General features: G+C 39.4%; 1 protein-coding gene across 5 annotated transcripts in view; it reads left to right on the top strand.

Moving 5' to 3' along the window:
• The window catches only part of rbm20 (RNA binding motif protein 20), an 89,951-nt gene extending 74,872 nt beyond the window's left edge, over positions 1–15,079 (top strand). For all 5 annotated transcript variants that reach the window (XM_088635840.1, XM_088635838.1, XM_088635841.1 and 2 more), the window contains exons 6-14: positions 2,446–2,589; positions 3,096–3,227; positions 3,320–3,399; positions 4,397–5,054; positions 5,781–5,873; positions 6,121–6,775; positions 7,630–7,749; positions 8,529–8,650; positions 11,231–15,079. In XM_088635840.1, coding sequence (XP_088491966.1) covers positions 2,446–2,589; positions 3,096–3,227; positions 3,320–3,399; positions 4,397–5,054; positions 5,781–5,873; positions 6,121–6,775; positions 7,630–7,749; positions 8,529–8,650; positions 11,231–11,344 — 2,118 coding nt within the window. In that variant the 3' untranslated portion in view covers positions 11,345–15,079. The remainder of the gene's footprint in view (positions 1–2,445; positions 2,590–3,095; positions 3,228–3,319; positions 3,400–4,396; positions 5,055–5,780; positions 5,874–6,120; positions 6,776–7,629; positions 7,750–8,528; positions 8,651–11,230) is intronic.
• Positions 15,080–18,549: the final 3,470 nt, after the last annotated feature.

Genomic DNA, 18,549 nt, shown 5'->3' with positions numbered 1-18,549 from the left:
TAAGCTTGCTGAAAGCGTTGGGAAGTAGGGTGGAATATATTGGATTGGTTTTGAAATTGAGTATACATCTCTGAAGATAACTTAGTTACTAAATTGATATCTTTCCAGCAATTTTCACTCTGCATTTCCTGGTGAGGGTCTCAGTCGAGTTGATGCATCATATTTAAGGTATTCGACTATTGCAACCGTGCATAATGATAAACAAGAAGAATGAGTAAAAGATTACCTGTAGTTAAAGAACAACATGAATTCCATTCCTCCTTCCAGACAGCTCAAATGTAAACTACTGTATAGGTTGATTTTGATGAACATAATGTAATTTCACCCATCCCCAACACATCCTTTCTTATTTCATTCTTTGTCTTTGTAAGGGAGTTTCACCATCACTTTCCAAGATGTTTTGGTCCAAAAGAAAAGTCCTCATAGGAATCCCAAGGAAAAAAACACCGCACCCATGAGGAACTCCCAAATTACAGTAGCTGCTTCATGTCAGCAATCACAAGCCTCGCGGTTATTATTGTTGTCCTAATAATTGTGTCAAGGGGGCCATATCGCATGTCTGTTTTCCAAAGTTGCTGTTCTAAAAGTTAAACTAGTGTGTTTTGGTCATGCATCCACAATTTCAAGGTAAGTCAGGGTGCGGGTGGACAAGGGCTAACAGACCCTGCAGAGCCGTGTTGTGTCTGAGAGTGCTTCACAGAGGTAGGCAGGGAACAGTGTCAGAGAGAGAGACCCTGCAGCCAGATGTGTCTGCCAATAAAATACTTGTCATCACTACGTAAAGTGCCTGCTTGGTACATTTCCATGAATACTTCAGAATGTTTAATGTGTCAAGGTGTTGATGGCTTATGGCTTAGCACACTCTACCAGAATAAGAAGAGTCCTGCTGCATCACAAATGCCAACACACCCATCGCATAAATTGGGTTAGCCATAACCGAACTCTTTGCCTGCTCTTTCATTGCCCAAATTCCACGGCTGTTGCCACATTTTGTCCTACCACTACCTTTGCTATGCCGCCAGAATTTAACGTTTCATAGTTTCCTCCAACACAACATGACACTTGGCTGAAAAATTTATTTCAGACACACACAACTATTTTTGTAAAGAAATGTGCCGCCTTTGTTTTTTTTTTCATTCTTTTTAATTTCCACATAATCCTCGTTTTGTTGTTGAACTGACAGATTTGAGGTCTGGCTATATTACCATTTGAAAACACAAAGAGTTTCACCATCATCACCCCGTAATTTATGAAACTAAATCCAGAGCTTGTTGTAACTGATGTGGTTAATTTTCCTGTTCATTCAAATTTGGCTTCAAGTTGTGCAAGCACCCAGCCTGGTGTACATGAAACACCAATGGAAATCAAACAAGGAAACATCACCAGTGGTGACAGTGGGTATAGTTTTTTACTGTACATCCTCTCCATTAGCTTATAAGAATGAAGAAAGAAAATAGAACAAATACTGTTAATTCTCAATGCTTAGACAAACTGTACTGTAGTTAAGCAGCAGTTACCACAAGTTTAGATTAAATATATCAAAATTATGTTGTTGTTCCATGTTGTGACTTTCTGTGAGACAGATTTCTGTTTGGGAGATTAGAAGAGTCAATGAATAATGTCTGTGTCTTTTAAATATTTTAGGTATAAGCACTTAAAATATTTTATGTTTATTTAAGAGTATAATAAATTGTTGAAAGCAACTACATGGCTTACTTTTTCTGCTGTTTTAGAACTGAAGTGAGCTCATTAGTCTAAAGTATGGGTTTCAGCTATTGCTTGCAATGCTTATTTTTGGTAATGGCAGCAATTGTGTTGTTGATAATATAGCTGATAGTTGCAAATTTTCTATTTGTTATCAGAGTTTCAACCAAAAACAGGGGGGGAATTTATTAAATGATTACATCTTGTAAATATTAGGCATTTCCAGAGTATTTGGACATTGAAATTATTTCTCACTGTGTTGTAGTAGATCATATCCTCCAACTAGCAGAAACTGGTAAATCCCAGCCCAAGTGATCTCAAACCTTGCCTTCTGTTTCACATGTGAGCCTACTTGAGTCCACCTTATTTGCAGGGAGATAATTATAATCTATTCTAATTTTAATTGCTACATTGTCAGCATAGAGTGTTTTTTAATTGGGAAAATTGGCCCTAGTGTGCGTATGTGTGTGTGGCCTTCAATGGACTGGCATCCCATCCAGAGTGTATCACACTGTACCTGTTGCTGGATTAAATGAAACAGTTAAAATGGAGGTATTACCTTATAATGAAATCAAAACAATGAAGAGGCTCTGTCAAAACACCTCAGTATAGTGGATCAAAAGGTTTGATGCATAACTTGCCCTGATGTAAGGACAGGTCTAGGTGCAATCCTGTTTTCTTTTTCTTGTCACTGTCTGAATGTTGCTCTGTAACTTTAACAAGAAGTGCTTTCTCTCTTAGTTCCCTCTGAGGAAGTCTGGCCCTGGCCGAGTCGTTCATATCTGTAATATACCAGAAGGGAGCTGTACGGAAAATGATGTCATCAACCTAGGCCTTCCGTTTGGGAAGGTCACCAACTACATTCTCATGCGGTCTACTCACCAGGTACGGGCCATTGTGCCAAGCCTGACACACATGCTGTCAGTCAGCTTTTCGTTACCACAGCTCAGCAGAACCACACAACTGCCTGTGCAGTGTTTAAAATTAGAATGACCAAGAAAGCTAAAAATGATGTAACTTTTATGGAAGGATAACCAGTCTTCATTTTTGACATCTGGTAATTTTTTCTTTTTTCTCTCCTCATTTCTCATTTCAAATGCTCTTCTTTTTCTGGACACTACAACACATTAGTGATCAGCCCTTTGAGATGTTAATACAATAAATCACTTTACATAAAGAATGATTAAACCAAAAGGTGGTTGGCAATTACAAAAGCTGGTTAGTTCAGTTGTTTACACAAGTTTATTTAGTTTGGGGCACCTAATTAATTCTTGAAGATGCAATGTACTAATGCAACCCAATATTCTGCTGTCACATTTTGTTAAAAGGCTGTATTGCCCATTTTACTTTGCATGAGGAGTTTTTTTATAGATTTTCTTTATTTTGATCAGGCCTTTTTGGAAATGGCTTACGTTGAAGCAGCCCAAGCCATGGTGCAGTACTATCAAGAGAACCCGGCCACGATTAGTGATGAAAAGTTGCTCATCAGGATGTCAAAGCGTTACAAGGAGCTACAGCTCAAGGTGAACCCCCAGACTTCGTCGCAGAGGTTTCTGTTTTTTTAACAAAGTGCTTCCTTCAGAAGGTAATGCAGTACTAATCTGTGTGTTAACAGAAACCTGGGAAGGATGTAGAGTCAATTATTCAGGATATTCATTCACAAAGAGAGAGAGATGGCATGCAGGATGTTGAGTGGTAAGTAATCAATTTATTTAATTACTGTTCTTTAAAATGTCTGTAATAGAAGCTTGTAAGTGAATATTCAGCAGTACAGCATCGAGCCAATGCCTTCAAGTCTTTCATTCATCTATTTTCTAACCGTTTCTAACAACTTTTAGTCGCAGAGCAGGCAGAGCCTATCCTGGCAAAAAGTGGGCACAAGGCAGGGTACACTCTGGACAGGACAACAGTCTGTCTCTAGATAGTTAAAGGCTTGAGTGTACATTACATCTCAAGACAGACACACACACATAGACACAGAAACACACACTCACACCTAGGGCACATTTTTCCCCCAGCAGTGCAAGGCAGCAATGCTAACCACTGTGCCACCATACTGTGCATCTATATTTCTTTTCTTTTCCAAATAAGCTCAAAGAACTATTCAAATGAATATAATGTGTGATAGAATATGGGATAAAGTTATAAGGAAGTCCACTATGGGCCTAGGATATGCCCTGTAGCATTTCCGCATTTTGTGTTGGAAAAAGAAAAATATCCTGCTGTCTCGGTTCACTAAAATAAATGCTGTCTTTTGTTCTCCAAAAAAGAAAAACAACTAAATTAATTAAAGTTGTCCTGGGGTAATTAAACACAGCTGTTGTTAATGGCAGTCCTGTGCTAATGATATACCGTACAGTATAATTATGGGTGTGGTAGACTGGATTGAGATCAGGTACTGTATGTGTGCTGGAAACTAGGTGCTTTGACAAACTAAAGGAGCTGTTTTTTGGTTTTGGAGGAGAATATTATTTTGGTGAACCAAGACAAAAGTTTTCACAAATGGTGAAAAGCTACAGGCAGTAGAAACTATGCCATATCCTAGACCCATAGCATACTCTACTATAATGTTACCCCATATTCTGGCACAGAGATGCATTGTTCGGATGCTTAGTATCTAAGTTCAGTGCAGCATATATTGTCTGGAATGTAAGTAATGGATGACCATGTAACGAGCTTTGTGGGTTCTCAGTTATCCCCTAGAGAGGCCAAGGTCCCGCAGCCCCATCAGCCGGTCCCTGAGCCCCCACTCCCACAGTCCCAGTTTCACTTCCTGTAGCTCCACACACAGCCCCCTGGGTACCAGCCGAGCAGAGTGGAGCAATGGCCTGAGTGAAAGGAGAGCCTCCTGGGACTGGTCCCCTCATGTGCGCCGGGAGGAGGAGAGGGAGGAGGCCTTCTGGCGGAATGGGGATGAGGACAGGGCAGACAGCTGGCTGCAGGAGAGGAGGAAGCCCTACCTGAAGCTGACAGACAGGGCGAGCCCCAGGTCTCTGGAGGAGAGGGGAGAGCCCACCAGGACCACCAGGGAGAGGTACCCAAGAAGCAGCCCACAAAACACATCCTACTCCTCGTACCGATGCAAAGAGGATGACTTCTACAAGAGAGAGCCCAGGCATAAATCTGACAGGCCTCCCAGACACCCACACCAGCGCCACGAAGCAAAGTTGAAGAAGAGGGATCCCGAAGAGGGCTACAGGCCGAGATACTCGCTCAGCGAAGCAACTGAGGATGCTATAGCCGCCAAGTCAACGGAGGACAGGAGACAGACAAGCACGGATAAGGGGCAGAGTAAAAGGCTGCACAAGAAGATGGCAACAGAGAAGGAAGAACAAGTATCAGATACCCAGGTAAAAAAAAACTTTGTTATTCCTAGTCTGAAATCATGAAAGTCCTTAATATTGGCTAAAATGTTGACATTCAATTCTTAAAATCTAATAACATTAAATGTTTTCAAGGGAAGAAGCATAGGGAAAAAATGTCCTGCTCAGGGCAAAAGGGCAGCGATTTTAACCGAGTATGTAATGCTGGAACAAACACCTGAAAACCCTTGAGTTTGGCTCCCCTACACTATATCCTGCTTCATACATTTTGGGCCACTCATAAGATAAGAGATAAGATCACTTTATTAGCCATATACAATTTCTTGCATTAGGAATTTGTCTTTTTGCATACCCCAGCTTGCTCTCCATGAGACACACAGGCACACAGACGGGGAGAGAGAAGCCTAGGGTCAGAGTGCAGGGTCAGCCATTTATAAGGTGCCCCTGGAGCAGTTGGGGTTAAGGGCCTTGCTCAGGGGCCCAACGGAGTAGGATTCCTTAGCCACAGTGGCACCACTCTGCCCCATAAGTCACATGAAAAATGCAATTTCTGGTAGGTTTAGCAGTAGCGAAGCTGTACCATTCTGTATTGAGACTGGGGGATGTCTGATGAAAGTGAGAGTTGAATTGACATGGTGTGGAACAGTGGGCACATTCAGGGACTTGATAACACAGAAGCATCCACACCAGCACTCACAGAAATTGTGTTAGATATAATTTCTGTCTTCTGTAAAATGTACTTCTTCATTCCAGGGACAGCAGAAGTACAAGGATCTGTCAGTATCTCCTAACACAAAAAGTGAGGAAATGAAGGGATCTGATCATGAAAGAAGCAAAGAAACTCAGGTACACAACCCCCTTTTTAAAAAAAAAGTTTCCCATAGTTCTTCTGAAAAAGTAATGCCATTACAAGTATTCTCTTCATTGCAAGACTTACCTTCATAATAATGAGCTAAATGGTATTATTATGTTTATAAGATCTTATGATCAGAGAGAATTTTATCGTTGTGGAATGCACTGAAACTTTCAACAGTGATAATACCTCTCACTTTTCTAGTGACAGTGACTAACCAGCGTGCTTCTTTCACAACAGCCAGAGGAGTCTGAGAGCGGGAATGAGACAGAGGGAGAATCTTGGTACCCACAGGCTATGGAAGAGCTGGTCACAGTGGATGAGGTGGGGGAAGCAGAGGACTGCATCATTGAACCTGACCTCCTAGAGCTGCAGGAGGCTGAAGAGGCACAGGCTGAAGAGAAGGCAGAGAAGGTCTCCACAACCATAGACACTGGAGACACTGGAGAGCCAGCAGAGGAGGGTGGCCAAAGTGGCAGTGACACAGGCCACACAGCACAGGACAGCAGGGTAGAGGTCAGACCAGAGGAACACACTGAGCACAGATCTCCCTGTAGGGAGATCTCCAACACAAGCCCTCAAGATCCCACCCTTACCTCTGACCCTGAATGTCAGATATCGATGGAGCCTCACTCCGAACTCGGGGATTTTCCGAGCAGGGAATTCCAGGCGGCTTTCAAGGAGGCGTGTTCCTGCACAGACTCGGAAAGAAGGGAGGCTGATCTGCCAGCAGCAGAGGAGAGGTCTCTCAGTCCTGAGGATCTCGATGAAGGCAACAAGCCTTTAGATGTTCTTAGTAGCTGTAAAAAGGGGGGAAAGGTGACGCCGATTGCAAAAGCTGCCACTGAAGAGACTGGAAGTGAGGATGAACAGTATGTGGAAGCACAAAAAAAAGGTATTTTAATATTTTTCAGCTCATGGCACTTCAGTCTCAAGCACTTGTAGCACATATTAACAATGTCTTGCTCTTATTATGTTGTGGTACGTACAGTACATTGGGTTTGTAATTTCTCAATGCTGGTATTTTTCCATGCTGAAAAGAGACACCACACTTTGGCTGTGGAGCCTTCTTCAGGTGTGGAAAAAGGCTTCACACCTGAAGACACACCTGAACACACCTGTAAAAGGCTCCACAGCTGAAATGTCTCTTTTCTTTTCAGCATGGAAGAAACCTTTACCTGTTCCTTTGCAGCCTACACATGCTAACGCAGCAACTTACTTGATTTTCACAGTTTTTCAGTTTCTCTGGTTTACTCTTGAACTTTTTTCACTGTTAATTCATTTAACCAGTTCCACAGAAGTGTAAGTTCCCCACCAAAAAAAAAAGAAATGATTAATTTCTTGTTTTGTAATACATTTTCTGAAAGGAAATGCCTTGTTTTTTCACATATCTGCTATTAGGTTTTCCTTTAAAACCATATTTGATATAAGGAAATAAATGAAGCCAAAATAAAAAGACATGAAGTATATTAAAGTTTATCAGATTAAAAAAATATTAATTATAGAGAAGAATGTTGAGATAAAAAATTTATACTGATACTGATTTATTTAAAAGTAGTTTGTAGAAAGGTTGCTATTTGAAACAGCCTGGAGCAGCCTTCATTCACAGGCCAGATGAAATAGTGTCCAAATCCCATACACTCATTGTGATAGTTTTTAATTTTGCCAAAACAAATCTGACTTAATAATTCTACCACACTTCCTTGGAAATTTTATTGAAGTAAGTGTTTGGTTTCTTGACTACTGTAGATGTTGCTATTAAGACTCAGAGCCAGTCTCCCAGACACCCAGAAGTAGAACCTAAAAATGTTCCATCAGCACCACAATGGGATCAAGAGAACATTTTTGGTGAACACAGCATCCCTTTAGGTGAGTCCTTTCTTTTTGTGCACACTCCAACACCTAGCTGTGCTGGGATTTTTTCCCAGCTGCCAGAAATGAGCCGAGCTCGTGTTTTAACTGAGCTGTAGTGCAAATAGTCCTCACCAAACGAACTAGGTGTGAAAGGAACCTATTTTAAGATGCTTAGCATCATGTAGCAGACTGACAGGCTGTCTGTTAAATTACCGGTGATTTAATCCTGCTAATATCTGTATACAGACACGATAGTCTCTGCACTGGGGATAGCTTGACTATTTTAGGGATTTGTTTGGTGTTGTGTGTAGTTGATTCTATTAGGGTAGATGTTTGCAGTCAGTTATGCCATTGAGTGATCTCTATGCCTCAGACCCAACTGTTTAATCCCTTTTTTGTCTGTGAATAATTTATACTTACAAATAAAGCCTGGTAATATTATGAACATCTTCAACTATTAATGTAATGAAAATAGCCCTTAAAACTGTAATTGACATCTTCTTGTAGTACTGCAGCCAGCTCACAAAATACAGAAGCCTCACGTTCTCTTTTGTTATAAATTTCAAATCAAAGTCAAAGTCAAACCTCCACCCAGCCACCAATTGCAGGTTCCAAATGTTTGTAATAAGTGCGGATTTCTGCTTTCCCAAGGCCTCTGTCATTTAGTTAAGGAAAAGCTGATACCAAGAAATGGGTTGTAATTTGGTTTGATTGGGATGTTTAACTAAATTATGACTTAGGGTTGCACAGAAAACATTATTTTTTACTTTTAACTTGTCTCTCAACATGTACAGGGGTAGAGTTTGTCGTGCCACGGAGTGGGTTTTATTGCAAGCTGTGTGGCCTCTTCTACACCAGTGAGGAGACGGCGAAGATCACCCATTGCAGGAGCACAGTGCACTACAGGAACCTCCAGGTGAGAACACGCTGAACAAGTCAAAAAGTTTTAAAACAGTAAAATATAAATGGAATGTATGCTACAAAAGTACAAATAAATGCACCATAAATGTGAAGTTTGATGGATTGATAAACTACTGTAACATGTGGGGAGTGAAATCAGGTGCACTAACTCATTAGCCATATCGATAATATATACTGTACGCATATGTAAAAGTCCTTCACCACCACAATGATATTCTGTCAAGATGTTTGAACATGGACAAGAGAAACAACCATTTCGAATTTACTGTATGTGTGTACACATATCAAAGGTCTCAATTACAAAATATTTACCTCTTGAAATAACATTTATTAGCTACGACAAGGCAGTTTATCATAAATATTATGTTAGCAGGGACAAAATCCCAAAAGCTACTGCTGGTTAACCAATCCCGAAACAAAGCACGGGAACAGAGGTCACTCAGTGACCAATTAGCTGAGTTGAGGAGATGAAATAACAGCTCTTGGCTTCCACTCATTAGCCACTAAACACTCAGAATAACTGTTGACATATCTGTGATGTGAAGAAGTTCTAGCTGTATTATACATCTTAATTTACCTCAGGGCTGCAAGAAATGTGTCCCTAATAAGTGGAAAATAGTTAAGGAAGGAGAGATGTGGCGTGACCCATGTGTGACTTGGATAGTCAGTGGGTGAGAGGCTCGCCGGGTGCCGCAGTGTGATCTCTTGCACTTGAAGAATGCACATGGAGTCACGAACCCTCTGCCCAACCCCCCCACCACCACACCGCAGGACTGAACTGGTGTCACAGAACACATTCAGCTGGCTTTGCAGATCCTCAATGGGGTGCAGCTTCCCAAGGCACAACTTCCTTACAGGCCAGGAGCAACAGGGCCTTGCAGATTCTGGCCTGTATTAAGTTGCTCATTAGTGCGCAGGCTGCATTACTTCCCCAGTTAAAGTCCCGACACAGCTGAAAACCTCGGAAGGAAAGACTCCCTGACATTTGTTTGGTTGAATTCCAGAGTGAAAAGCTGAAAAGCAGTTGTGCTGTCCATCAAAATAAGGCAAACCTCTTATCCAAACAACATGTTCCATGTTACAGCCTCACCAAGGGACAAGTACTTTGTACTGTGTGAGGAAAATGCTAGTCCCGGTGAAAGATGTTGGCTTTAATTGAGTCCACTGGAGAAAAAAGTTCTGTTCATATGGAGTGTACATGTTAATGACACAAGGGAAACACCTGCTTCTTCAAACATGTTTGACGTAAAAGTTAAAAGTGTAAAAGTTGTTTGCCTGCATTTTTGCGGGTTCTGTCTGTAACAAAACAGACATTCAAGATAGTGTTTAAGAGACTAAGTCCCTTTCTTTAGTTATGGTCAGAAAAGGCATTGAACACCTGGAAAAAACACTGCATTTATTTATTGTAGTGTGTTTTTGCATTGGCCAAGTTGATCCATCAGCTATTAGGAAGCAGTTTATTCAGTTGATGGTCACAGCTCAAACTCCACACAGAAGGCAATTCAGTCAAGACTAGAACCAAGACTCAAGAGCCAAGAGGTAGTGCTAACAGTTATGACATCCTGTTGCATCACAGTGTGATGTGTGATCTTAATTAATACAGACACTTTTGTGATTAAAAGAGATTTTTTATTGTTGCTGCATGAATGTAACTTTAGAACCAAAGCAGCTTTTTCAGAGTAAATATTTAGAGAAATTGTTTTAGAAAACATGAAATATTCAAAATCACATCCTAACATAATTTTGAAAGGATGATTTGACACATTGTAATGAAGATAGTTTTAGCACTTTAGAAAGAGATTTTGATGATATTGCTGTAAACATCAATTAATTAAGTTTATTTAGTTTGGGTTACCTCACCAGTGATACGAAATTCCAGTCTTAAATCCCAATATCCACCCATTTACTATCTGCTTTGACCGATACAGGGTCGCCGGGGAGCTGGAGCCTATCCCAGCAAGCCAGTCCCAATAAATGTTTATTCCCAGCCATATGCTGTGGATAAAATATATTTTAATACTGGGAAAAAATAACATAACTATGACTAATGAGTACCAACATTATCTTAATAGTTGGTAGGTTGTACTGTAAAATCCTGAAGGGTTTTGGGTTGTGATAACTAGAATGATCTCCCACTATCTTCACTATTATATTAATAAATTTAAATTCATTACGGCTCTTTTGTTATTAAATTTCAGTCTATTAGGCCTGTACCTAATTTTGGGCAGTGAACAGAGAAGCACTAGAACAAACTCTGGACAAATTTGAGAAAAAACATGTTGTATCCAGCACCCTTTATCTTGGGGACCAAACAGCTATCACACCTTGGTGTGGATAATATAAAGAAGCCAAGAAGCCATCCTTCCCTGCATGTTTTGGGGGTCAGGAGGAAATCAGAGAAAAATATGTTAGCACATGCAAACTCCACGCTACAGTCCACCCCAGTGAGTCCGAACCAATCACATTGCATCCCCGTGCAACTCTCACTAGTCAGGACTGTACCTTAACTCAGATTCAGAAAGGGTCTTTCCTCCAGATTTGAAAAAGTCTCACGTTCCTCTTGCTTTCCTTGCAGAAGTATCTGTCACAGTTGGCGGAAGACAGCTTAAGAAGCTCCCAGAAGAACACAGCCAGCACGGAGGAGGCTGGGATTGTCCTGCAGTGCAAGGAGCTGAATAAACCCTGTTGATGATAGGTTGAGCTGTGAATTGATTACTGGAAGGCTTAAAAGCAGATGGATGTAATCCTTCAAAAAATGAAAAGCTGATCCCACCTTCCGGAATTAGACAGGCAGTGGAAATCTTGTAAAGAGTCGGGATAACGGACAGTGTATCCTCATTAATGTGAAGTAGTATATTATGTACTCTAAAAAACAGCAAACATCCCATGCAAAAGTACTATAAATTCCTGTGGGAAGACTGAACTGCCAGATTCTTTATCTGAGTGCTGACTTTATTGAAATGTAGTCGTTTATGGCACTGGGAAGTGGTCTGACAAACTAAAGAATGCAGGAACACATCTCATCAACATCCACATCAACTCAGGGTTTTAGTAACACTGTAGGTTTTATAGAAGGTATTGCGATGTGGTCAGTCCTACGCCAGAGTGTTCTTTTGTACATGATGTGACGCTCAAGATGCTATGTACGAAGCTGCAGAACTAAGACCACAAATAATTCTATTTTTATTATTCATTTTCAGGATCTTATATTATCATACAAACCACATTCTACTTGTTTTTACAGTTTTTTACAGTAAGGGCTTGTATCTGTACTTTATGTGTGAAGTAAAAAGCAATGTCCTGTGGAGTTAACACAAAATGCACTTTATGTCACATTGGTATAGTCATAGTCCAAGTCATTTGCTATTCATATGTTGCTTATCCTCATTTTTAGGAACCTCTTTAGTCTTTGTTCTGCAGTTTCCGTTTAATCTGGCAAATTGATTGTGTCATTTTTTATTTTTTAACAGTCATCCTCAATTATTTTAAAACATTTGATTCTATTAAAGAAGTTAGAGTAAAAGAAATGTACTCTTATTGCCTACAGCACAATACATAAAATTAGATATTAAATATGTAAATAATACAGATTTTAAAAAATAGATTTTCATAATTAACTTAACTTTGATTGTTTTTCTTTGATTTTTAGTGTTGTTCTCTTCTACTTTTCACCCTGGCATTTGCTGCAAAAGTTTAAAATGACAAAGATGAATGTCAGAACAGGAATAATCATATGATTATAGACAATTTTCCACAAAATCACTCTGCCAAACTAACCTATTGTCCCTTAGGAATTGATTGAAGGTCATCAAATACAGTTTAACTCTTCATTTCTGAAGTGTTTTCAGAATGGTTGGATATCTCAGGTTCATCACAGTAATAACTGACTATTGTACTATATTCAGTGGCAAAATTAAAATTCTCAGCCAAGCAGACCCTCTGATATTAATTAGAAAATTGATAACTTGTGAATTAGAAAATAAGGAAGGGAATAGTGAAGTGAATCGAAAGAAAGAGTCATGAGATGTTGAATCAAATGTGATACATTCAGTACGACAGGAACAAAGTCTTATTTGATAGCTAGATACAAGTAACCTAGATGAATCCCAAGAAACACTTTTGTCCCAAAGGACAAACATGATTTATGATCATTTAAGATAATGCCCTTGGCATCTGAGACCTACTTAATTGCCCTTGGCATCTGAGACAATAGGTTTAAAATATGCTCATCACAAAGTTTTCTTGTAGCTGTTAATTCAGGCACCCTTTTATAATTGACGCCTGGGCTTTCAACCATTACCTTATGAATGCATTAAAAAAAAAGACAACTGTCAAAAGACTAAGCTAAGAGCTCAGTTTGCCATTGATTATACAGTACCTGATTTAACTCCTTCCTGTGCAGGACAGTTTGTCCCACAAGTAGTAAGGGCACATTTCTAATAGTATTTGCCACTGTGCTAATTTAAACATGCTTTTTTCAGAAAGGAAGGCTGTCTCTTAGTGTTGAAAAATCAAGACTGCTGCACCAAAAAACAAACTGACAGAATGGAATATTGTTGAGGAGGAAGATGTACAACAAAATTACCAAATGGTCTGCCGTGGGGGAAATATTCCTTGAGCAGGGTAGACACTATAAGCATCCACATACGACGTATTGGCTTCTAAGAAATCTCACAGCTGGCATGAACATAAGTCACAAAAGTCAGTCCGACATGAATTCCATGTTCATGTAACCTGTCAGTGTATCCCTGAACAGTAACTTGCTGTGTGGATAGATTCCTAAGTTGCTGTGCAGTGTTCTGGCCATTGCAGCTGCTGTCTGAAGGTGATTAAGGAGAAGCATGAGCCTGTTCTTGTCTTATGACAGTATCATGAATTGGGGATGTCCAGACTATACAGTACCATTCCATCTGTTTTTTTTAACTGGTTTTTCTAACACTGCACCCAGCCAGAAACGGGTGCAAGACAGGGTACACCTTGGACAGGACGCCATGCCCTTGGAAGGATGGACACAGACACAGACACACATACGCACACACTCACGCCAGGGCCAATTTTTCTAGAAGCCAATTAACCTACCAGTATGTCTGCAAACTGGGAGGAAACCGGAGCACCTGGAGGAAACCCACACGAACACTGGAAGAACGTATAAACTCCACACAGATAGCACCCCAGGTGTGGAACTGAAACCAGGGCCCCAGTGCTGGCAGCTAGGCTAACCACTGTGCTACCACTGTGCTGCCATGCTCCCCCTCTATAGCCTTCCCTACCATTGATATCACGATTTTCATGTACCATCTGAGAAGTGCACTCATATTGTTTCTGAAGGAGTTTGTCAAGAGTCATTTCATTCATCATTGGATTATCATGGTATCACTGTGTATGAGATGGACTCTTTCTTTTTATTAAAGTGAACTTGCCTGATGTGCCTTTTTTAAATACTGCAGTTACTGCACATTTCCACAAAGGAAACATGTACATGAAATTATTCTACACTTCAAGGATTTTGTGATATGTCAAACTAATATGCTGTCCCTTTTTACCAGTTATTTATGTGCAAGATGTTTTGTGTGCAAACCAAAAACTAATGATAAATTTGCCTAAACAATGTTATGCAGTTTCTATATCTTGGCAGTATAGAACTACTTAGACTGCCTATCAAAGATTTTTTTCTAGAAACATTTATATAACTGCGATACGTATTTAATTGAAAACTGGTATAAATTTGCCTTTGCATGAACTTTAATTTACCCTTAAAAGTTTTGATAAAGTGATTTGAAAACTTACAAGCAATGGCAAATACATTAGGCCAGTCCATTAGATTGCTCAGGATTTCAGGTAAAACTGCAAATTGTTTTAAAAATGGTCAAGCATTTGCAATTGTAAATTTGCTACTTTGAACCAGTAATTCATTTTAAAAAGGTAAGTTTGGAAATAATTAACACCTTGTTTCCAATCTTTTTCTTTAATGTCTAGCTCAGAATTCCTAAGGTTGAAAATACCCATTATAAACACTACAATGGGGTTTTAGACATGTAGTTGTTTTTTGCAACCATTATTGTAAATTTTGAACTCAATAGAGGCACGTACAGTATGTGGCTTAACTTCTGCTTGCATATTTTTTATAAACAAAGGTACTGACAAATACAAAGTGAGACATTCAGGGAATAATTAAAGAGAAAAAAGTGAAGCAATGCTAATACTGGTGAAATACTTGAACTGGACCATTTGTGTTATTATTTATTATGGGGTTTAAAAACTACATGGGTTTTGTTGGGGGGAGGGAGTAATTGGATTTTGTTTTCTGTTTTCTGTACTGCGAATTCTGTGACACCCAGAAATATTGGTGAATTTTATGTTTTCTTTAGCTTTCTAATTTAAATTAATTTAGAGATGGTCTCAATAAATGTTTTAAAAAAAGACACTAAGTCTGGGTGTTATTTTTCTTATTTTAATGCCAGTGTGGGGTAAATATAAGGTATAAGAAGACATCCTTCTTCAGTAAAAAAATACATAATTTATATGTTCTTGCATTTAGACTAAAGGCTGCTTATAAATTACATTTCACTGAAGTATAAAATATATAATATTAAGTTTCAAACTCACTTTTGATAATATGTGTAACTGAGTGTGTTATGAGTTAAAGACAGTATTTTTCAAACCGATTGAATTGTTTCAAGTGCAGCTTGACCATGTTGTTGTTGCTAGGAGACTAAGAAAGTTCCACACCAGGGACAGACACATTGCATCTTTTGTGCTTTTTATTTTAAATGTACCTCCCACACCAAAATCAGTGCCCCCATTTTACAGTGGAATTAGTTACAGTACTTTTCCTTTGCACTTCTGTATCCATTATATAAACATCAAGCTTCAATATAAACATCAATTTCTGACCTTGCAAGATACAGAAGGAGAAGCCAGCATGATGTGTTTGTACTCTGTTTTGTGCTTGGTGTTGTGGCACAGACAAGGAGGACCTCTTTACTGCTCCACTGTTAGAGTGGTGGACACAGTACGTGCAGTATTGTAAACAATTTTGAATACAAAAGGATATGTGTGTATATGATGCCCATTGCACAATATAAATTAATATATTTTCTGTAAAAATGAAATGATATCCAAAACAGTATTATAATGACTTGCTAAAGAATATGGACAGTGATACCAGTGAAGAGTTTTCAATATTTAGTGAACATTATGGCTCTTTGAAACACACTTCTCATGATATGATCATAGAAAAGCAAGTTATGGTTAAGGATTGTTACTCCTACTGACAGATCGATACCTGATTGTATTTATATTCTGAGAGAGATTAAAGAATGTGGTACTGTTGACAACAGGAAAACAAAATCTATCCTGAAGTGATGTTAATCTCCCCAGAATAAATTCCCTCCTTGACAGATGTGAATCCTGTAGAGATCTTGAGAATGACCTTGCTTCAAGTTCAGGTGTTAATGTCTCTCCGGGAACTGTAAAATGCAGAGTAGCACAAAATGCTCCCAACTGCCATATACAGTAACTGATTGCAAGCCATTTCTGAGGTGAGGAAACATACAAAGACAAATGAGCAAATACTTCTAAGCATCTACAAGGTTAAAGAGGCACAAACTGCACAAAGCCCACTCAGGAGGGAGAGAATGTAATAACTTCACCGAGAAGAGACTAGAACACAAGGATAGAGATAATCAAAGCAACCTAATGCTGCCACAGCCAGGCCAATCACAAGAGATGCGACCCAGTGAGGACTTCTTGGACATCTGTGCCGACGAAGCTGCTGCAGTAACCCCCTCTTCCAGGGGCTCTGTGACACTGATTCTGCACCAGGAATAGGCTACATTCCTACAGGGCTGAGCTAAAGTACAGCATTCATCCTCAAAGCAAGCTTTCAAGCAAAACATGGCACTATAAAATATTAAGGAACAAGTAATAGGTTTATTCCATGCTGAAAAGAGAAGAAAGAAAACACAATGTTCCGCCGAAACGTTGTTTTCTTTCTTCTCTTTTCAGCATGGAATATACCTATTACTAGTTCCATTGCAGCCTACGCATGCTGACGCAGCTACCCACCTGACCTATAAAATATTAGACCCCCTCATGAAGCAGCATACCAAATTGTTTAGGAAAATGTATCTTGTGATCATGAGATCACGTGATACGTTGTTTACTACCATATAATGCCCCATGAATAAGAATTTAATTTTTAAAATGTCTACGATAGTAAGAGTCTTGTGTTCAACCATAAAATGTCAAGCATTGCCAGACCCTTTAAAAAACGACAAATTGACAATTATTTGGTTCTTTTTAATCTTATTGTTCGTGCTGCTGCTACTGCTGTAAAATACATTACTTGAATACCGTGTTATTCTCGGCCGCCCTGACTCTAACGCTAAAGAACGTTTTTCAGTTTTAAATGGGGAGGCGCCCTCTAGTGGATAAATTAACAGAGGAGCAGGGGGTTGATCGTTTCTCATCTGATTGCAGAGTGCAGGATGAAATTTAACAGAAGAATACCAACAAAATAATTGCTACAAAGGAAACAAGATGACATGTTTTTATTTTCCAAAGAAGTCTGTAGTCTTAGTTATTAGTTTTGGGAACTTATGTCTTCTTAGGTTTAATATCATTCCTACAGAGATCCTTCAGGTGTCAAATAGGCATCTGTAGCTGCTGCAGTACTATGGGTTTGATTAAAGGTTTTGGTGCCTGTCTGTGTGGAGTCAGCATGATCTTCCAAAAACTCTGTCTCTGTAATGAAAGCCACCTCTCATCCAGTGCCATTGCAAAGTTCTAGCACGTCTGCAAACATGATGAGTATTTTCTACTTGTTCTTTGTAAAAAAAAAAAACTATACGAATGTCCTATTTATAATTCCAAGCATATTTGCAGACCCATGAAATGGCAGGTCGTGTAGATGTGAAAAAGTACTTTATCAAGTACTTCACTGATTCACAAGGAGAACGTGGGGAAGACCAGACTAAGCAGAATTTAGCCAGGACTTTGGTATTAATGCCCCCCTACTTTTTCTGAGTTTTTTTTACGCTTACATATCTGGTCACCCTAACTACGAAAAAGAAGCATTGCATTTAAGAATTTAAAAAACAAAGGGAGACAGCATGATTGTATACATAATTTCATATTTTGCCTTTAATGACAATAATCCATTTACCCATTTTCTTACCACTTCATCTAATTCAGTGTCGAAGTGGAGCCGGAGTCAATCTCAGCAATCAATGTGCACAAGGCAGGGTATTCCCTGGACAGGACAAACACACTCACACCAGGGACAATTTTCCTAGAAGCCAATTAACCAATCTACAGTATGTCTTTGGATTGCCGAAGGAGAGCAGAGCACCCAAAAGAAGCCCACACGATCCTGAGAAGAACTTACAAACTCGACACAGATAGCACCCCAGGTCCAGAATTGATCCCAGGGCCTGAGTGTTGTGAGGCAACAATGCTAACTCCTGCGCCATTGTGGTGGCCAATAACTATAATACTGTACATAATAAAATAGTTTTGTATTTTTAGTTCTGATCTTCAGTTCATCTGAGGAAGATAAAGACCTGTTGTCTTATCTGGTTTAGTGTTAGTGTCTGTGAGTGACACATGCTGTTATTGTTAATGTGATGTTTGTATGACATGAAAAGTCAAGGGTTTAGATGCCTGTGTGGGTGCTTACATTCTTTAAAAACAGTATTCCTGCTCTGCCGTGCACATTCTCTTTCTGTATTCAGGTCCTCATGATCCTTTCAGCTCCATCTGCTTTTATATCGGCAGAGCCTCACAAGGGTTTTGTATGTTAAAATAAGAATAATGCACAGCACGCCTATCTAAAGTGAAAAAAACAGCTCAAGAGCATCTCTCCTATCTCCCACAAACAAAAAATAAATGGTC

Source organism: Lepisosteus platostomus, chromosome 6 (genome assembly GCF_059453375.1).
Source record: "Lepisosteus platostomus isolate fLepPlt1 chromosome 6, fLepPlt1.hap1, whole genome shotgun sequence".
Lineage (NCBI taxonomy): Eukaryota > Metazoa > Chordata > Actinopteri > Semionotiformes > Lepisosteidae > Lepisosteus > Lepisosteus platostomus.
Note: the sequence above shows the minus strand (reverse complement) of the source record. Positions and strands in the feature narration are given on the sequence as shown.